Source organism: Cynara cardunculus, unplaced genomic scaffold, assembly GCF_001531365.2.
Source record: "Cynara cardunculus var. scolymus isolate 2C unplaced genomic scaffold, CcrdV1 Un_Scaffold_3481, whole genome shotgun sequence".
NCBI classification, from domain to species: Eukaryota; Viridiplantae; Streptophyta; class Magnoliopsida; order Asterales; family Asteraceae; genus Cynara; species Cynara cardunculus.
Genome location: NW_020201492.1, coordinates 38,423 through 60,941, shown reverse-complemented (window position 1 = coordinate 60,941; position 22,519 = coordinate 38,423). Strand labels below are relative to the sequence as shown.

Below are 22,519 nucleotides of genomic sequence, written 5' to 3'. Positions count from 1 at the left end.
AATAAAAACATTTTTGCTTTCTTAAAACCATTAAATACCATATTATATCGACATAAATAAATAATAAAACGAAACATTAAAATTGAGATATATCTCGCTATATTATGCGATCACCCTTCTAGTATAATATAACGAGTTCATTCCCCAAGAAGCCCAAATTTTCATTCCAAGTTAAAAGGGGGAATGAAAAGTCATTTCCATTTTCATTCCTTGTTCCATTCTCTAACCTGAACCAAATAGCCCTTAAAAATATTTTCTTTTTGAAAAAAATCACATCTTATAAAAAATGCATGCTGCGGCATGAGTCACGCCTTACAAAAACGTTGTGGGTCATTTCGTAACAGCGGAGACGTGTCTTGCCCCATATCGCGCCATGCCGCGCCTTTTTGAACATTGTCAAGGTTCAAAATGGCGTGAGACTTGTCGTGGCAACAAGGTCAAGCCTCAAGCCTTACACGCCACAGCGATGACACAACGTTTTTCAAGGCGTGAGATAAGGCAACAAATTTGTATGTTATATATACAATTATGCATATACATATTTGTTTTCTATATATTATTCTAATGAGATAATGATATTAAAAGAAGAAAAATCATATAAATTGTTATTATAAAATAGTTTTTGATTGAATATTTAAAATAAAACATAGAAATGTAATTTTACAACTTCATTTTAATCGTAAGTCCATAACGTTTATGAATTTCACGAAGTTGTGAATGATGTGATTAGATAAATATATAACAGTGTAAAATATAAAGTTAAAAGTATAAAAACATCGAAAATAAAGTAATAATAATATTTTTTGTGAAAAAAAACTCACATATGCGCTTTAAGGCGTCATAGCGTGAGATACGCCTTATAGAATCACCATTAGACATTTCGTAACAGTAGAGACGTGTCTTGCATCGTATCACGTCATGGCGCATGCCATGTGCTCGATGGTGTGCCTTTTTGAACACACTCTCTCTCTTACACACACACACACACGTCATACCATGTCTGATGAGCTTGTTTGAGATTATATAGAGCTTCATCAACTTTGTATACGTGTCTAGGATTTATTGGGTCTTCAAATCCTGGAGGTTGCTTCATATATATATACTTCTTCTGATAATTTTCCATTCAGATTGGCAGTTCTAAAATTCGAGTTGTCAGTCATGAAATCCGATTATAAGAACTCAGCTTGGATAACAATACTTATTATTAGATCCAGAAGAATTCTATACTTCCGATATAACTAATTCAATGTCGAGAATAAAAATTATTCTAAGTGTTGAATCAGATGTTTCGTATTATTATTAAATTCGATGGTTGAGACGAATGGATAAAACACACTGCAACTGGTTCGACTTTGAAATATGATCATTCGGTTTTCAATTTGGTTCACAGCCTGATTTATACTAAACCAGTTCTAATTTAAAACCGGATCGATTTAGATCGATCTTACTATGATATTCTTTATTTTGTTTCAGTTTGGTCCGGTCTGGTTCAATCAAACGCGATGAACAATTGTTGCATACATGGTCTGTATTATAAAAAATTGTAAAAATTTATTCATTTTTCAGAAGAATTACAACTTTTCATAACCTTAGGGACTAATTTGTAAATTAATATTTGCAGGAGTCCCTCTTGTGATTTCAAAATTTTCAATTCAGCCCCTCAATTCCATATATCTCTAAATCACCAGTTGACTCGTACAATTAAATGACCTAAAATCTACTCCGTTCGAAACGAAGATCCTTTCTTTCTCCATTCATATTGCTGCTACTCAACAATGGTGAGAGAGAAAGACAGTCACAGAGAATTTTAGGGTTTTCTTCTTCGCTTTACAGGTATTCATCATTCTTCGTTCTTTTTGATTAGGGTTTCTATTTTCATTCAGTCTTTCAAAGTTATTATTATTTTTCCTTTTCTTGAATTTGGTATGGTCTTGTTACTGAAAAGCCCTCTTTCTGATATCTATCATTGAGGAAGAATGTAAATTGACAGGGGATCTTGTGAATTGTGATTAGGCATTGTTTTTGTTCGTTAAGCTATGTGTAAACTGAAGTGACTGGTGTTTGTTTTATGTGTCTTTTAAATTTTGTGATTTACTCGACCTTCTTTATTCAGAATGGGGAATTAATTGATGCTAATTCAGTTTTCAGTAGTACGCAAGTATTAGGCATGTGAATGATTCAGTTGCTATCTTCTTGTATGCAAGTGCGATTATGGTATCCGGCTTGAAGTTTGGTGGTAATTCCTTATGAGGTCATGCTATCGAATGCATCTTTTCCCTTTGCCATTTCAAGAAAAGAAGTTGCTCCCTTCTAGTATGCAAGTGCTTAACCTGAATAGCATCCCACTTGCCATCAGATGGTAGCCTTGTGAGGTCATGCAATGGAATCGACTTTTCCCATTTGTCGTTTCAAGAAATAAAGTTGCTGCCTTCTAGTTGTCGGCTCTGTGTTGTCCTCCAAAGATCATCAAACGCAACTTGGTATGAAGTTGTAACTCCTGAAAACAATTGGCCAAGCGTGCATAATAGGATATTTATTCTCATTCCTTCAGGTTTATATATATATATATATATATATATATATGTATATGTATATATCCTTTTGTCTTTTTAGGTTTTTATAATAGCATAATTTATGTGCCAGCAGGCAAATAGTAGGGTGAGCATGTATTACACTACGACTAGGAAAAGCCTTTATAGCTTAAGAGAATTGCAAGGTAACTTGTAGTAAGCATTGAAGCCACAGGAGTTGGGAAAAGATTTTGAGGATTTTGGTATCTCTCTTTTAGATCGGGTTTCTTCATTAAGTTCTCCTAGACTTCCTTTGCTATCTCATTTGATCTACTCCTAAGTTGTTCTATCCTGTTTTCATTTCTTCCATTGGCCATTGTGTGAGTGTGTGTGTTTTTTTTAATCATTTTGCATTACCTTAAATTTCATTCAACAAAGTTTTCCTCTTATTTTTATGTACATTTTGGTTTTTAATTTTTACATTGGTTCTTATGCTTGGCCATCATAAGTAGTTTTTTTTTTCTACTTTGATTCTTGTGCTTGGCCATCATAAGTAGTTGTTCTATCATAAACAAGTAGGTCGTGCAGAAATCTTAAAGATACTCTTAGAAATTTGATATGATTTTGGATGTGTCACCAAGGTATCCAATTTTAGCCTTCTTAAGTTTATACCATTTGATATTTAGTGTTTCTTATTTCTTAACCATGCATATCAATAGACACCTGCATCCCAATAACGTGCAGTCTGCATAAAGTAGCAGGCTTAGAAAAGCTGCTTTCAAGTATTGAAGGTGGAACCTAGCCTGCCACTCAATGTTGTTTTGTGCAGGGGTGTCTGTTTCTCTTCCTAGAAAGCATATATGGTATACAGAGTGCTTTAATGTTAAGTTGACACTCTTTTTGTCATGAATTGGAACCTTTATGAAAGAGGGTGTTCCTTACCTTCTTTTAGTGGCGAAGCTATAGTTAGATACATAGACCTGGAAAGAATTGTTTTTGATGGATGCTTGATCTATATTTGATATAGTATTCTATAAAGAATTGTTTTTGATGGATCCGATACCTGTGATCTTTGTTCGGGTGTATAGTAGGAATTCGGTTTCTTAGTCGACAAATTCTTGGGTTTTATAGTAGCCATGTTTGGCCGGTAATGAAGGTTGCCTCACTTGATTTGCAGCTTTCATAGTTCATAAATGTCTTTAATCATTAGAATATTTGGTATGATTGGATTAGTATAGCTGTAAATTGTGTTATTTTATCATATTTTATCGTACATTCCATCAAAGTTTTGATCTTTCTAGTGGTTGTTGAGTGCGAAATTTTATAATTAATGCAACAAATAATATACACCTAAAGAAATTATCTATTTGAATTCTTAATTGATGTTCATTTTAGCTTTATATGTAAATCTAGGCACCTTGTATATCACAATCATGTGATATGTTCTTGATTCTTTTTTCTTTTGTGATCTTTACATGTGTAGATGGCTGCCTTTTCTGGTCCACATGATATTGTCTTCCAAAGTCGTGTCTTCGTCTTGTGCTGCCATATATCCAAATAAAGGAAGTCTTGTTGCTTGTGTTATGGCCAACCTTTCTTGATCCCAAGCAACACATAGACGTGCTTTCCCCTCGAAATCCAACTATCTTGTCATGCAAACCACTCTTCAACATCATTGAACTATCGTCTTAGGCATTTGCTGCTTTCCAAGTGATCTTCCTTGTGATATTGGTTAAATCGACGCCTATAGTGGATTTCTCTTCAAAGCAATCACAACAAACTTTGACAACATTGAGAGCCGTACACTTTCTTGTGCCAAATTGGGAAATAAAGTATGAAGTTAATGGTGAATGCCATAGAAGTTGTGAGGCAACATGTCTTCAGATTGTTGTAATGAACACTCGAAGCTTTGAAATCTAAACTAACTTTTTCACATCGTCGAGGTTGATGGCATGACACATTAAACAAGTCGCTTCCATTGACTAATTGTCATTGATTGATATTATTATGTGATTGTTGGGGCTTAACTTCTTTCACATCTTTAACACATCATATGCATGTATGTGTTGGACATTGAAGAGAAAAATGTATTTGTCTTGGAGTTGTTTTGGGTTTTATAGGTTAGGGAATTGCTGTCAACTTTGGGTTGATATTGAAACATTAGTTAGCATCAACATCATGTCATCAACATGCATAGTTTTCGACAAAGATCCAAAGAAAGGTTTGCACATAACATTAATTGTTGGAGATATGATCAGTATTCACATATGTGATATTTATAGCTGGTATTGAGAAGGAGCAATGGGCCACTTGCGGGATGTGCCGACCGCATTGCATTTTTGTGGGAAAAATTGAATGTTTTAACTAACCTTCTTCTTTTTCTAGGATAAATTGTGAGTTCAAAAGGAATTAATGTGGATGATCACAAGGTGAAAGCCATTAGAGACTAGCCCTCCTTGAGGACGGTGATTGTAGTTTGTAGCTTTCTGGGGTTGGCAACCTTCTGTCAATGATTGTTGAGAATTTAAGTAGCATTGTAACACTAATAACGGGTTGCTTGAAGAAGGGTGAGTTCAAGTGGATAGTCGAGGCACACAGAAGAGCTTGAACCTCATCAAAGAGAAGTTGACAACGACAACCATTATCTCTACTTAACTTCGATAAGGTATTTGAATTTAAGTGTGATGCTTGTGGGACAAGAATTCGAGTTGTATCATCACAACGAGGGCAAAGGCAAGCTTGTGCCTACCATAGTGAAAAGTTGAACGAGGCGAGACAAAAGTAGTCTACATATGATATGGAGTTATATGCAGTTATACAAGCCTAGATGATGGGGGCACTACTAGATTCAATAGAAGTTTGTGATCTACTCCGATCACCAAGCTTTCAAACATTTTCAGATATAGAAGTACTATGTGCAAGATGTGCAAATATCCTAGAGATATCATCTATGTTTTTAAGCACAAATCCAGGGACTCCAGTAAGGTAGTTGATGCACTAAAGAACTACTACCCTCGTTGTGGCCATGAACAATGAGGGTCATTATATTTGATGTTCTAAAAGAACTTTATGACGTGGATATGGGAAGAAATCGCTATCGAACAACATAGGGGAGAGTTTCTACTACTGGGTGGCTTGGGGGAGAGAAAAGGTGTTTTTGGCCGCAACTGAATTGAGGCATGCCGAATTTCGTACAGAAGTGCAGAGCTTGCCAGGAAGTTTTTATTTAATACATATAATATGTTAAGGTATGCCATGGATATACATATATATATATATATATATATATATCTATGCTGTTAATATCGCGATATATCGTCAATATATCGGCGATATATCGGATATCGCTCCTAGAGAAAATATCGGTCCATAAATATCGGTCAAAATATCGTCCCCGATATTATCGGCGATATTTTCCGATTTTTCCCCATTTTTAGCGATATTTTGATGCAAATATCGGACCGATATATTGATTTTTTAGGGTTTAAATCTTTGGGCTTTTGTTACTTCATGAGCCTAGTTTTTTGGGCTTGATAACTTAAATTAGGTCTGAAATTGATCTGCCTCCACAACGGTCTTCTTCTTTCTTTTATATTAGCTCGTTTTTGAACACTTTAGATGATGTGATGTTTTAATTTTGAAACTATATTTCTAAACTCTAATTAATGCATATTATATATATTATTCTAAGAAATATTATGTTAACCGCTATTTTGGACCGATATATCACCGATATATCGAATATCGGTCCTGACCGATATTTCGTATTCTGACCGATATAACAACATAGATATATATACTATAATATAAAATCTAATTATTATATGAACCACTAATTTTGGTCCGCTATACAACCACTTTTACCATTGCTGTAACCGTTGTTTCAAATCACAGTCTTGCCTAAAATCACAGTCTTGCCTATGATTTCGTATTTTTGATCGTTGTAACAACATAACCACTAAGGCAACCGGTCTATTTAGTAGAACTACTAGAGAAGGCTAACAACACCGCCAACAAGCTTGTAGAAGACATGCAGAACACACACGAAGAATTCAAGGAGAAGATGCCAAAGCCAATGCCAAGTACGGAGCAACAACAAATAATCATTAGGGGCTCAAGATATTCGAGGTTGGAGATGATGCCATGGTCTACCTAGGAAAATAGCGATTTTTGGTGGGAACATATAGCAAGGTAAATCGGAGGAAGTATGGCCCATTCAAGACACTTTGAAAGATTAATGACAATGTCTATGTCCTTGATCTACTGAACACCATGTCCATCATGAAGACCATCAACGTAGCTGATATCTACAACAAGTACAACCTGTCGATGTTGGATGAAACTGCCTACCCTGAGAACTCGAGGTTGAGTTCTTCTCAATTGAGGAGGAATGACACAGAGTGAATCGAGGAACTAGCGGATGTTTTCATGGAACAATGGGAGAAAGGAAAATGATCTTGAAGGAAGCCCAACTTAAAACGGGCATAACTTCAATCTGTTGGGAGTTACAGAGTCAATTAGATATGCACGGAAAGCTCGTTACCGGCCATATGTAATGACGAACGCTTATGGTAGTTTGGCCAACATTCAACCCAAGATCCTTCACCTGGGGCCCTAGATTCAAGTTTGAAGATCTTTGCATGATTTTCGGTTTTTAGATCCCACCTGAATGTGGGGTATGAGGGTATGCATTCGGGTATGAGGGTATGATGTACTACATGACCTCTACCCTTTGACCTCCGGCTTGTGAAAGGATGTTGATCTATATTCATTATCTTTCTTGGCTTGATCTAGGGGTAAGCGGATCACATTTTTCTTCACGTCACAACAAGTTGTCCATACTCAAGCTACTTGGGCTTATTGGTATAATTTGGAATCCATCTGTTGGTACAACTACACTAGTTAGTAAGAACTAACCCAAGCCATGAAGAAGGCTTATGCAGTTCTTGTTTAAGCCTTAAGGAAACTCTAGAATTTCAGTCAAAGGGACATGCTGTTTACAAGCTGTAGTTAAAGCACTTCACTGTTTAAAAGAACTCTTCACCTTCTGTTAGGTTCCCGTTTCAATTTGTTGGAAAAGAACGCAGATAGCATAAGATCGTGATAATTTTCTTTCTTTCTACCAGAGCCTTGTTGGCTTCTTTTTTAATAGATCATCTAGCCAAATAGCTGCATATCTCAGTGATGTAGATGTAGATAACTGAGTACTTTTTTCTTGTTCTAATTCAAGCTTCCTTATTCTGCCTTAAGTTTTCTTCTGTCCTATTTTTGATTGCTGAAAACTGAGTTTATAGAATGAATTTTGCTAGGTATGTGTTTTCATTTTTCCCCAGTGTTGTATTTTGATGACATGTGGATTCTCTTCTTTTCTCAGTAAATGCATCGGTTTCAAAAAGTTGTGGATTCTGAGTTATGTTTTAATGGATTAAGCTTCTTATCGCAGCGATTTCCCCTCAAGATAGCAAATATCATGTCCAATTATCAGAGCACGAGCCCACCTTTTGGGTTATTTATGTCCCGGTTTATTTTCATTCATTTTTCCCACCAGTTGTTAAAAAAAAGACTCCCGGCGATCTTTGTATAACTTCAGTCTCTTCTCTATCCCGAAGTAACTCCCACCCTCAGGCTCATCCTAAGCTCTAAAGCCGGTTATCACTTATCACCACCTTCCATCATCACAGACGTGTGTGGGTCGAGAACCTGCCACAACCACCATGATCTACCTGGCAAATAAAGACTAGGCCTTGGGGTTCCTCCCAGAAGTCGCCACTTCAAGTCTCTTCACGGCCACTGGGGATTTTCCTGGCTTTTATCTTGAGGCCCCATGGTATTAGTTGAGGTGCACGTAAGCTGGCCCGAACACCCATTGTTACCAACAAATTCTCCATAGTCTCTCTTCTAACCATTCCATGACTACAAACACACACCCTCCATCTTTAATATCACTCCTTCTCACTCTTCCTTATTTCCTCCATCCCCCTTGCCATCTCCCTTGAATCCATTTCCGTCTCGTAAAGGTGTCACCAGATTGAGCTTAGGCTCCTGATTTTTACAGTCATATCGGTCGCCTTGTTGAGCAAAGCGTTTCCTGGTCTGCAGTGTAATGCCTTTGTGTGCCTTCCTAGGTGAGACAAATAAGCATGAACCCCGATCAGGTCAGCAGACGGCAGCTATATGTGTTAAGGTTCAATCCATACTTGCATCTCCACAATTTTCTGTTCCTTGTCTTGTTTACTGCTGATTCTGTTTCTGTATACTTGTCATATGTGGAACTATTACCTTTCTGTCATTTATCACTCTTGCCAAGTATTCATAGCTTTATGCTGTTGTTAGCCGTTGCTTATCTGATATTCAAATGTATATTACTCCCTCTGTCGCAAAACAAGTGTCTGTTTCTATTTTAGTGTCCTAAAACAAGTGTCCACTTTCAAATGTAAGTGCTTACTTTCCAATTCTACCCTTAATTATAAGATGGAGTCCCTCTATTATTAAGGGGAAAATTGTCATTTTGTTAATTAAAAAAGTGTAATAATTACATTCTAAAACTGTGTTCCCTTTTCATTTATTTTGGTATGGAGGGAGTATTATTTGTAGTGACATTGTTTCTTGAGAGCATGCATAAACGATCACTTCCAAATTCCAATGATGGACAGCTAAAGGGGTTTGTGCTCTATAGTTTTAATGTACTTTTTGCAACTCCAGATCATGCTGTATCTTTACTAGAGAAGGTAAAAGCTGCAGAATCTTCACTAAACGGTGGGACTATGAGTGGTAGACGTAGAAGATCTGAATCTCTATGGGACAGAAAAGAAGAGGAGGCGACTCGAACTGAGATCAGTGAAAAGGTTCCTTATTCAAGTTTTATTGGGGATGGTTCACCAAAACGGTCAAATTCAGAAGCTAATGATGCTGGTGATATTTCTGGGCAACCATCTCGAGAGCCTATGCAAGGAAATCAAAACATTTCAATGGATAATGACAACAGCAGTGGCAGGCATGGAATGAAGATGGATCCTGCTTTTGATGAATGGGAAAATCAATATAGCTCCCGCCCTTCGGACAATTCCTATGATCTGCCATTTAGGTTTGCGATTCTTTTGCACCTGTCATCTTTAATCAAATCAGAAGTTATGGCCATAACATGATCCATTTCTTATTCTAGTTACAAATGCATGCTTGTCATTTGTCAATGCTAAATAATTTAGGCTAAAAGGCTGATTATTGTTGTAATCAAGAGCAAAATGCATCAAAAGCGCAACAAAGGTTGCCTTAGTTCCTATTCAGTGTATCAACAAATTTATTTTTCTCCTTAATCAGTGTAAGGAAGTTTCAGAATTTTCTATTTGAGGTAGGAAAGTTTTAAAATTTCCTACATTTTACCCATTTTGACCGATAACCTATTGATCTTGTAACATTTTATGATGTGAATGTCAAGTTTATCATCCACTTCGCCAAAACCCTTCTGTAAACATCTTGTAATCCTTGGGCATCCACTGATACAAGATCAGCAAGTTATCGGTCAAAATGGATACGAATAGGAAATTTTGGAACTCTTTTACATCGAATGGGAATTTTTTTGCTACAGTAATTAGGGACTAAACCAAACTTTGTTGCATTTTCCCCTATGATTAATTGTGTTCATCATAATCAGAGCATTCGGAGAAAGTAGTAATGTTGTGCTTGCTATTTGATGCTATGTGCAGGAGTGGTGAGCGAGGTGTAGGTGGCACGGGGAACATGAGCAAGGATAGAGATCGTAGTAGGAGTCCACACCGAAGCAGGGGAAGGGACAGGGACAGGGACAGGGACAGGGGTAGTACAAGGGGCTTGGCCAGGAGCAGGAGCAGGAGCAGGAGTAGGAGTAGAGGCAGGGGTAGGAGCCCATTCAGTGATGAAAGACGAGAATCGTATGAATCTGGTGATTCAAGGGTATCATCTCGACCATGTAAAGATTTTTCTGCAGGAAACTGCAGAAGAGGTATTCAGTGTAGATTCCTCCACCAGGAACTTGTAGATTCTAGAGGTGGTGACTTGATGGAAAAGTACTCAGGTGGTTTACGATTCCGTGATGATAAAAATTCTGTTAGCAAGGGCTCAGATGGTTACAGGAAAGATACTGGACGGAAAAGTGGAGTAGACCATACCACTTCTTCTGGAGATGATTACCACAAAGGCAATCGGAATGCTTATGATGATCAAGATCACAGGCGGCAATCAAACCAAACTACCAGAGCCCCATGCAGGTTTTTTATTATGGGAAAATGCAACCGCACCAATTGCAAGTTTTCTCATGATGTTCCAAAATCAGGAGGCCATGAAGGAAGGTCACACGATAATAGCAGGCCGTGGAACGATCGACAGCCACAGGATCAAGTGAGTGCATCAGGATTTTCTGATTTTCCAAAATCCAGCCATGATTTTGATGACAAGAACAAGTCTTGGAGTGGTCCTTTGTGGAATGATTTGGAATCGGGAGGTTTTGATGAAATGTCTCGTGATAATATTCTGGATGACAAGAACAGAACATGGGATCCTCCAGGATGGAATGGATCTGAGAAAAATTCTGACATTTTATCTCAACCGAGGAGTGTTACTAATCATATGGATATGAATCAAGAATCCCAAATCATTCATGACAGTTCCCAGTTGCATTCGCAACATGTAATGCCAGAAACTTCAGGCAGCCAACTAACAAATGCAACTACAACTGTGATACCAGAGGTGCCTAGAATTCCTTGTTTTCAGCAGCATCAGAAGCAGGGAGAAGGCAGTGTCAGTATGATGATTGATTCTCGCAATATGGTCTCCGGACAGACCAACAAACAAATTCATTCCTATGGTTCAGACTTCGTTCCGAGTGTTCATAATATGGCTTTCCAATATCCTTCAACTTTAAACGGCACTGAAAAAAGCTCCGACATGCTTTCTCTTAGCTCTTTGAATGGACCTAAACTTCAGTCGAATGGTTCAGTTCAGGGCATGTTTTTGCATGTGGACTTACAAAAGCAGACAGATATTCAGAATAAACGAGGTGGAAAACCTCTGGAAACTTCTAAAAACGATATCCCTCAATTGGATGCAACTGTAGCAAGTAATGAGCAGGTTTCTCAAGTAAGTAGCCTCCCTGTATCATTGCCACAGATATCTCAGAACCTAAATCTGGCCAATGCCCTTGAGTTACTTTACTCTCTTCCCAATACTGCATCTTCTGGTGCCCCAGTTGACTCTATGGTAGTTCAGCAGAATCTAGATACAAAATCCAAAGAGCACTATGAGTCATCAAGAGATATGGTTGTCAATGAGTCCAACATTAGTGTACCGATGGGGATCTTGTCTAATTCAATGGAACAGGGGAATCAAGTGTCAGTGGAACAAGTTTCTTCAATTGATCCCAACCCCAGCAAATTGGTGGCAGTTGGTATGCCTGATGGGAAGCAGGAACCAGTTGGAATTCTACAAGTCAATGAGAACAGGAAGGCTGACAAAAATGAAAATACAAATCCTGGCAAATCTGAAGCACAAGGCAAAGTAGAAGAAGGCAATATCAGCAATGATGAAAAGGCCATGCGGCAGTTCAAGATCGCCCTCGTGGAATTTGTTAAAGAGATTCTGAAGCCAACATGGAAGGAAGGTAAGATGAGCAGAGAAGTTTACAAAACTATTGTAAAGAAAGTGGTTGACAAGGTTACAAGTACCATACAAGGAAATCAGATCCCAAGAACACAAGAAAAGATAGACCAATATCTGACGTTTTCTAAATCCAAAATTACCAAGCTTGTGGAGGTCAGTTGTCTGTCTTGTTCTTGTCATAATTCTTAAATTTCTATGATTTGTTGTTCTTTCTATGGCTGTCCTTTTCTCTTGGATAACCACTCACCTATATAATATTTAGCACACCTTTTAGTCAAAACCAAACCAAATCAACCCGTATATCCCAAATGGAAGTAAGGTTTGGGGGTCAGATGTATGCAGACCTTTCCTATATCTCTCAAGAGATAGAGAAGTTGTTTCTGGGAAGACCCCTGAGTTGCAAAAAAGATTTAGTAAAAAAATTTAGAAAGCATGCATAAATCACAAGCCAGGGGTCTTCACGGATATACATATCCTTTCCTTAGAAAGGGGATCTATTTGGCAAGTGTATTTATAGGGCTGTTTGGCATTTGATTATGATATGAAAATATACGCTCTTCCCACAAATATACATCCCATCTGTATTTATTCATCATATATTTAGACAACTCTGCTTTGGCCCCCATTTTCTTATGAACATTTCTCTTGTTCTTGCAGGCATATGTCGGAAGGTTTCTAAAGGCATAGCACACGCTTGTTATAAAACTCTAATGAGGTCTTAAGATAACGTAAGGTGAGTCGATAGTTTGGAAGAGTATTTGTTGAACCATGTATAGAATACGTTTGGCCGCTCGCTCTATAAAATTTATTTATTTTGTCACTATAACTCATGTTCTAATCACTTTTCGTCCATCCGTCCTGCTTTCCCACAAACATGGCGTCATATAATAAGGGTAGACTGCCCAAATCGTTGTCGGGAGATGGGAGTAGTGGGTGAAAGTGGTCGGAGAATGAGATACAGTGCCCAAATAAATACGTTTTCTAGTGCAAATGCTAAAACGTATTTTATTCGATAGTAGTTTGAACAAGAGATATGTTGTTTTTGCTGTTTTGTTAATTGGAAACAGTTAGTTGTATTGCCTTGTACTATTTAGAAGATTGTTGCTTGGAGTCTGGGATTTTCTGGTGCATTTGCTTTGCTATGTGAAAAAGCACTGCTTGAGCATGTCAACTTTTTTAAAGTGCTAAGAAACGCCTCTGTTCTTTTTATCTGCACGACCTTCTGACAGATTTAAGTACCGTATCCCAAGTAACATTAGGTTGCATCAAATATGTTTGAAGATCATGCATTGAAATTAAGATGTCAGAAGGTTATTCTCTTAAATTACCCCAAAAAAAACTTGAGTTGGAGCTTTGATATGTGTACACAAGCCATGAGACCAGGTGAGTAGCGGCGGTTAACCGTTCATTCAGAGTCGATCTTGAAAGTCTCGATTCATTTGGGGCTTAAAACAAGATTTAGAGTGAAAACTAATGTGAAACAGTGAGAACCAAAAGGCATTTACGACTAGTTTTGAAGGTAATTTGGCGTAACATTATAGCATGAATATTGTCGTTTTTTCATAATTAAGGGGCTGTTTACCAAATACAAACTGGTAAATGTTTACTTGGTAAGTAAACATCTCTAATTGGATAAGAGTCGTCAAGTAACCACCCTCACTTAGCAGGTAAGCTCCACGATTAGAAAAAATGACATAGTAATCTAGTTTGCTGGTAAAGGGTGTCATCTCTTAGGGGCCGTTTACTAAACACTTACTTAGTAAGTGCTTATCGGATAAATTTTCTTATAGGATGAACATGAGAAGGGCCAAGAGTCTTACCAGGTAAGAGTGATGAGAATGAATGGAGATTCTTACCCGGTAAGTGAGGATGGTGACTCTTATCCAGGTAAACGCTTACCCAGTAAATTGTTGCATTCGATATGTTTTGATGTACTAAATTCTTACACATCAAAATAAATGATAGTGTTAATTCATATCAATAAACGTTTACCGAGTAAACATTTGGGTAACCGGCCTCTTACCAGATAAGAGGCAATAAGTGTTTAGTTATCTGACAAGAGACAACAACTGTTAGCAAAACAACCCAATTCTCATCAGGAGCGTTTAAATTGATTGGCATGTAAACACTTAAGTTCAATCCATCCTTGGACTGAAAAACTTGGTTTCTAGTTTGACTGCATTTTGACAATGAGATGATGACGATAATCGTTTGAACTAGGGGTGTTTGTGGTGCGATTTGAGGTCAAACCATAACCCATACTATATATGCGGTTTGAGCATTTTCCCAAACTCTAAACCACACTGTATAAGCCTAAAATTGCACCGCAAAATGTGGTGTGGTGCGGGTCGGTTTGTACCTATCTCTTTTAATTATGTCTACAATCCAATATTTATAAGTTTAAAAGTACATTATAAAATCAACGATAAAGTGACCATAGTAAAAAAAACAAAGAGTTTTAATACATTCGATTCCCAAATACATATTGCATAATTAAAAACAGTCTAAGGGGCTGTTTACCAAACGCTTACTTGGGTAAGTGAACACCAAGTCACATTACCTTACCGAATGAATACGGTAAGGACCAAGAATCTTATCCGGTAAGAGCGAGACAAGGACCAAGAGTCTTATCCGGTAAGTGAAGGCGACGACTCTTACCACGGTAAGCGCTTACTGGGTAAATTGTTGCATACGATACCGTTTTGGTGGACTAAACTCTCACCCGGTAAGTAAATGATAGTGTTAAATTTAACCAGTAAACGCTTACCGGGTAAGTGTTTGATAAACGACCCCTAAGTAAAAAAGAAAAAAACTTCAAACTAAATTGAACGTGTGAGTTATGACATGTCCAACTAATTTATTAATATTGTAATTGTCATATTGGATCAAATTCAAAGTTCAAAACACAGAGTTTAAAAACATTACATAAATTATAAGTTATTCTATATATGTGTGTAATAAATAAAATTAAAAGATGTACAAAATATGCGGTGCGGTTTGAATCACGGTTTGATAACTTAAAATTGCAAATTGCACCGCACCGCATAATGTGGTTTGATAACTTAAAATTGAAAATTCTAAACTGTGTTTTACATTATAATACGATGTGAATGGTTTATGCGGTTTGAATGAAAGACCGAACTACATCAGTTCGGTCCTAGCCATAGTGTTTGAGCCTAACCTCAAATACAATAATCATTGCAGACAATATCAACATTAATTAATATATATATATATATATATATATATATATATATAGAGAGAGAGAGAGAGAGAGAGAGAGAGAGAGTGAGAGTGCATGCACTAAGTTCAAATGTTAACCCAAATTATTACGTTAAATTTATAAACCTTTTAAATCAATTACATTTTAGTATTAGGTTCTTTACTATCTAAGAATTTAATGTTAAGGGTATATGAGTAATTTTCTTTTCTTTGTAACTCCTATCGTTAATGGAAGTTACAAGATTCATAAAATCCCATGAATTTTGCATTTTTAATATTGATCTTATGATTTTTTTTTCATTTTTTAATATTGATCTTCCATTTTTAATATTTATAAATTTGTGATTGGTGGAGGAGATCCATTAGTAAAGCGTTTGTAATCTTTCAAACAATTATGGATAAAGATATTAGAAAACAACACGACTACATTGAGAAGGTTAAAATTGTTTATGGTGACAGTGAAGTTTGAGATCGGGAAGTGAAGTAAATAATCAAATCGAGTGTTTTGGTAATTATGAACACAAATTGACATGTATACACCCATATGAACACTTGTGGCAATTATGAACACAAATTGAACATATATGTAAACACTTGTGGCAATTATGAACACAAATTAAACATATATGAACACTTGTAGCAATTATAAACACAAATTGAACATATATGTGAACACTTGTGGCAATTATGAACCCAAATTGAACATATATGTGAACATTTGTGGCAATTATGAACATAAATTGAACATATATGAACACTTGTGACAATTATGTACACAATTGAACATATACGATTTCTATTGTTTGTAATCGATGTCATTGAGTGCACATTATCTTTTACATAAATATCCTTCAGCAATTGCGCACACATATGTTTGTAAGGTTACACATTTAATAAATTAAATTTATAATATGATTAATCTCAACCCTTTATTTTAAAAATCAATGGTCATGATTAGTTCATAAAGTTAATACAACAATTAAAGTTAACAAATGAACTTGCCTATATATAGGGTTGAGTTTTCGTGAGACCTGTGAGACCATTTTTTTACACTTGAAACTTCACATCAAAATGCTGCAAAGGTAAAAAAAGTCGAACCTTCACAGCAAAAACATTGTGAAGATTACTTTCACAACATTTTGCTGTGAAGTTTCAAGTATAAAAAAGTGGTCTCACGAGTCTCACGAAAACAAGTTGGTCTCAAGTGATTCCAAGTCTCTCTCTCTCTCTCTCTCTATATATATACATATATATAGGGGCCTAATCAAATGATAACTAGATAGTTTGTGATAACCGCCAGATCTAACTACAATAAATCATTTAAGATAATTAATGTTATTTATTAAAATAAAACAAAGAGTAAACTAGTAATTTTGACACCTTATAAAAGCCTTATAATGTGAATCTCTTTATCTCGTTGGCCATTTCGTAGTCACTCCATCAACACCTTCATCGATACAAGTACCTTGAACGACGGCGATGGCGGGGTTCCGACAGTTTTCGATGGAGGTCATGGCAACGGCTGTGGATGTCTGCGGCAAGTGAGGTTCGGGCTTCGAAAGCGATATTGGTGTAGAAGTTAGGGTTGCAGTCGAGGGAGAACTTTGGCAGATAAGATGACGACGACAATGTTAGGGTTGATGTCGGGGGTGAACAGGGCTGCTGTGCACCATCTCGCCATCTGATGTGCACCATTCTCGTTGGCCGTTGGCCAAGAAAGAGCCGACATCATCGTTGCAGCATCCAACATTGTCCTCAAATCAGTCACTGGCGTCGATCTTGTTTATGAAGTCTTCAACGAATCCAGATCTTCGTTTCCATCGAAATCAGATCTAAAAACTCCATATCTCTATCTCCATCAAAATAAAATCTGAAAACTATTGTTTGTATCAACTTGAGGATCCAAGCGCTTCAATTAAATTTAGATATCCAGATCAATGATTGTGGATTTGGTTTTTGAATTTTGGGGTAATCGATTAAATTTAGTTTGTGGGTTTGATTTTGATTTTAGGGTTTAGGTTGATATCATAGTTGGTATGACAATGATATCTCAATGGGTATCACATTGTGTATCTTTAGGGTTATCGATTAAATATAGGTTATGGGTTTGATTTTGTTTTTAAGGTTTGGATTGATATCATAGTGGGTATCACATTGGTATCACAGTGATACCACAATGGATATCACATTGTGTATATTTGTGATTAATTTTACTCACATTGTGTATCTTTGTAATTACTTGGTACCGGCCAAAATAATGTTCACCGGAGGTCGAAGATCCGAGGTCGGAGGTCAGAGAGAGGAGTTTTTAGAAATACCTAAAATGCCCTCTAATGATAATTTTAACTCTAATTACCAAAATTACTGGTTTCCTAATTTATCCGTTGATTTGTGGTTGAAAATGGATCTCACAGTTACCACAAACAATCGAGTTCTCCCTTGAATAACCTCATATATATATATATATATATATATATATAGAGAGAGAGAGAGAGAGAGAGAGAGAGAGAGAGAGAAAGAGAGAAAAAGAGGAACGATCAAGTACAAACCACCCATATTTGTACAAACCGTGCAAACCACCCTCATCCGTCGATTTCATTGTTTAATCTTATGAAAAAAAATTATGAAATTATTTAATCTTATGAAATTGTTTCGTATAATAACATTTTTGATGAAGTTGTTTCATATATGGTTATAAAATTGTTTCATATATGGTTATAAAATTGTTTCATATAATACTTATGAAATTTTACTGAAACTGTTTCATGTATTTTTTTTAAAATTAGTATAATGAACATGATAATATCCATGATTAACACCATGCAGAATAAAAATGATTAATCAATCTTTCATAATTACAAAAAAATGAATAAAATAAAAAATTATGATTGATTGAATAAGGTTTTGCAGAGGAGGTTTACTTTGCAAAACACGTTATTTATACAAAACTCATTCAACCAATAATAATTTTTCATTTTTTCAAATATAGTGATGGATCCATGTCTTAATTTTTTAATTAGTTTTTGAACTTTATAAAATGCATACATTCATAAATGTTTTTTACAAATTATAAAAGACAAACCCGAAAATCATATTTCTTATAGTGCCCCTCAAGTAAGACTGTAAACAAACCGAACGTTAAGCGAACTGTTCATGAATCGTTTGGCGGAAAGTTCGTTTATGTTCATTTATTTAATAAATGAACGGACATTAACAAATTTTTTTGTTCGTTTAGTTAAACGAACAAACATGAACAAGAGTCTCGTTTGTTCATTTATGTTCATGAACGTTTATTTATTTACTGTTCATTTATATTCGTTCGTTTATATTCGTTCGTTTATATTCGTTCGTTTATATTCGTTTATATGTTAAATATAATATATAATCTTTTGTTTATTTATTTTAAATTCAAATAATATTTATTCATGTTCGTTTAGCCCGTTCGTTTAGCATGTTAACAGACGAACATAAACGAACACAAACACACCCGATTTCTAAACGAACGAACACACCCGATTTCTAAACGAATCAACACGAAAACAAAGATTTGTTCGGTTAAGTTAAACGAACGAACATAAACAAGCCTTCGTTCGAGTTCGTTCGTTTTATTTACAACCCTACCCTCAAGCTGATTTTTAGAAGGGTCTAAAAATGTCTCTTTACAAAAAATACGAACCTTCTTTTACCAAGGTTGGACTGAGCCTAACTTAAAATTTGATTAGGCCCGATCCAGGTTCGATTACAGTCCTGCTCCTACATGTAACCGAACTTGTATTTAAGCCCAAACAGATTGGGCTAGCTTGGATATTTTTGGTTCAGTGTTTTTGTCGTATGAACAAAATCCATGACATGTTGAAAAAACCCCAAACGAACTATGAAGATGTGTTCAATCTGCAACCATCACACCAGATTGCTTGCTGGTTCATCATCACAAACGAATCCCTTCATCATCACCAAGTTCTCGAAAATCCCATTTTGCAGTCCATACCCATTACTATCGTATTCTGTAAACCTCATCTCAAACAAAACCCTTTGGTGTACAGTAACCGCTAAAAGGGAAGCTCGATCTCTTCTCAGTCCTTCCATTGTTGAACCCGTTTCCGAAGATGAACCTTATGAAGAATTTGTTGATGACAACGATGGTAAAATCTCTTTTCAGTATTGCAGAAACAGCAAAAATTTCCCAATTCTGTTGGGAAAACTGAATTTATTTTGCTGCCTTTGCAATTTCAAGGCTTTCCCTTTGTGAATTTATGTTGCGTTTGTGTCAAATGTGGTGTTCATATTTCTGTTCGGCTTATTTGATTTTGACCAGTTTAATGAGGGAATTTGGGTAATTAGGGTTGTATCTCTTCAGTTTCTTAATTCTCTTTGCAAAATTTGACATTACAGAGATGAATTATAGCAGCTCTATAAAATTGTCTAAAATGGGTGCACCTTTATTTACCATTGAAGTTAGAGTAAGGTGCATAATGCATCCGATTTCACATATGATATAAACTGGATCGCTTGAGAAGGGAAGTTATGGTTAGAAGCGTAAGAAAGATCTAAGCCCTTATCACTTTTAATATCATGTCCACCCATGAATTGTGTTTTAGAAGGGAATTGATCTGATGCATCAGGGTGCACCTCATTAGTGTTGACATTCAATTAGGATTGATCCAAGGGTGTAGATCTCCTCTTACCCTTTTCCCCATGACTTCTCTTCACACCGGAACCCAACTCATTTAATCTAGTCGTGTAATATCTGATTTGTTTGTTTTGGTTTAATCTAGTCATGTAACTGGATAGATGTCAAGCTATATAAGTTTTATGGATGAAGATGCTTTACGTTATTTACGAATATGTTCTTCATCTTATCTACAACAACGTTTTCTGTTTCATCATGAGGTTAAGGAATGATGGTAGTTTTAATATAAGTTTCTTAGGATGCTGTTCGGGCGTTAAAGTATTGAGACAGTTGCTCGATTCTTGAAATGTTTGAATGGTTTTGAAACGTCTTTCTTTTTGAATGTTTTTTTCATCGTATTGTGTTATATAGAGGAATTTGATGAGGATGATGCTATCCAAGACGAAGATGCAGACCCCAGAGTAAGTTGGCCGATTATTCGGGATGAATTCAGCACAACTTATAGCAAATTATACTCTATATCGAGTAGTAAGTTTAAATTTCCTTAAAAAATTATCAAGGCCGGCGATGGAGGTGGAGGAGGTGGAGTTTCTTTGGCTGGGACTACATGGGACAAAGAAGCGTTGACAATTGCTGAACAAGTTTCTATGTCTTTCGATGGAGAGCTGGGAATATATGCTTTCAAGACGTTACAGAATTCTGCCATTCGAGTGCGCATTGAGAGGCTTTCAAACAAGTAAGCCTGTAGTCCATATTCATCATGAATGTGACGAATAACTCTTACATATTCATCATGAATGTGTTAATCATGATGAATATTCATCCTGGAGAGGGATACGTGGCGTGCTGTTGGCCGTTCCCGGGTTCCTAATTTATAAATATATGAAGTTATCGTCCATCTTGGCGTAACCTTGTGGTAAATGGGTATCCATGTTATCAAATGTTACAATATCATAAACTGAAGATGTTTTGCAGGTCGGGTTCTCCCACCATGGAGGATATTGAAGCTTTCTCAAAAGCTTTCAGAGAACGACTAAATGAGGCCGAGGCTGCTGGATCCATTCCTGATGATATATCACTTGAGGTCCTTCCCTTGCTGTTTTTCCCTTTTCCCATTGCTTGAATCTTCTTATAGCAATGATACCCTCAGGGGTATTGGATGCTAAGACTTTGGATTTGCTCTCCGGAGGTCCGCGGTTCAAGTCCCATGGGCTCAGTCGAGGTGCAAGTAAGCTGGCCCGGACTCCCAATGGTTATCAAAAACTTCTTATGACAATGAGAAAAAGCTGTTCCCATGATATGATTTTGGGTCATATTTACTTGATGCCAAGGGGAAGGGATTTTTACCAAATGCTTACCGGCAAGAGTCACTACTCTCACTTACCTTATCGATTAACATTTTCGGCCATCAAAATGGATTGTTAGTAAGCGTTAATTGGGCAAGAGTCTTCTCACTTACTTACTGGATAAGATTCTCGGTCCTTGCCATGCTTACCCGGTAAATATTTGATATACAGCCCCTTATTGTCTCTTATCGAGTAAGAGACTTTTATTCGGTATAGAGATGATGGTCTTTACCCACAATCTTATCATGCTATTTTGCTAACTGAGAGTCTTACTCGGTCAGTGATAGTGGTGACTCTTACCGATAAATGCTTACCCAGTTCGTGTTGTTAAACGACCAACCCACGAACGAGATAACAAGAAAATGGTATAAACAAATGATACGTAAACATGTTTGTGTTGGTTGGATAGGTGTCTTCACCAGGACTCGAGAGGGTAATTAGGGTTCCACAAGACCTGGATAGGTTCAAAGATCGTCCAATGTATGTAAAGTACACAGTAAAGGTGGACGATGCGACATCCTCCGTTGAGCGTGACGGTATTTTGAGGTTGGAATCTTTCGATTTGGAGACGGAGTGTTGTACGTGGGGTTTAGCCGATGTTAGGGTTAATCGAGAGAAGGCGGGGAAAGGAAGACCCCTTAACAAAAAGCAAAGGGAATGGCCACTCGTCACTCATTTTGACTCTTTGCTTTTGGTCAGGATCTATGCAGATCTCTGAATATGTATTTTCTTTTTCCTTTTTTTAAGGATGTTATATGTATCTATACTATCTTATAAAACATTTGGCTAAAACTCTTAAAAACTTTTAAAATACTTAAAACTTTTAAAAACTCTTAAACCCATTCATCCCTAAACGATTTCATCTCTATCAGATTTCATCCCATATCTGAATTCGTGTAACCAACTGCAGATAAACACATCAAATACATGATAAACATCTTATTTTAAATATAAAAAATCTAAAATATAATTAGTATAATTATTAAATTTTAACAGAATACTTAATTATTATCTTTATAAAATTTATAATATTATCTATACTATCTTATAAAACATTTGGCACATTTGGCTAAAACTCTTAAAATACTTAAAACTCTTAAAAACTCTTAAACTCGTTCATCCCTAAACGATTTCATCCCTATCAGATTTCATCCCATATCTGAATTTGTGTAACTAACTGC

General features: G+C 36.4%; 2 protein-coding genes across 3 annotated transcripts; both read left to right on the top strand.

The window, feature by feature from the left end:
• Positions 1-1,729: 1,729 nt before the first annotated feature.
• Positions 1,730-13,321, top strand: LOC112503650 (zinc finger CCCH domain-containing protein 38-like). 2 transcript variants are annotated; one of them, XM_025107648.1, is made up of 4 exons: positions 1,730-1,833; positions 9,252-9,594; positions 10,214-12,293; positions 12,798-13,321. In XM_025107648.1, the coding sequence occupies exons 2-4, from the start codon at positions 9,275-9,277 to the stop codon at positions 12,825-12,827; spliced, it is 2,430 nt and encodes an 809-aa protein (XP_024963416.1). In that variant the 5' UTR covers positions 1,730-1,833; positions 9,252-9,274; the 3' UTR covers positions 12,828-13,321. The 2 variants fall into 2 exon arrangements, with proteins under 2 accessions (XP_024963416.1, XP_024963415.1); XM_025107647.1 differs by having other exon boundaries at positions 9,213-9,594.
• Positions 13,322-19,208: 5,887 nt separating this feature from the next.
• On the top strand, positions 19,209-22,124 carry LOC112503651. The gene is made up of 5 exons (XM_025107649.1): positions 19,209-19,504; positions 20,404-20,453; positions 20,553-20,728; positions 20,968-21,076; positions 21,748-22,124. Exons 1-5 carry the CDS (start codon positions 19,237-19,239, stop codon positions 22,054-22,056), a joined length of 912 nt encoding a protein of 303 aa, XP_024963417.1. The 5' UTR covers positions 19,209-19,236; the 3' UTR covers positions 22,057-22,124.
• The last annotated feature ends 395 nt before the right edge of the window (positions 22,125-22,519 follow it).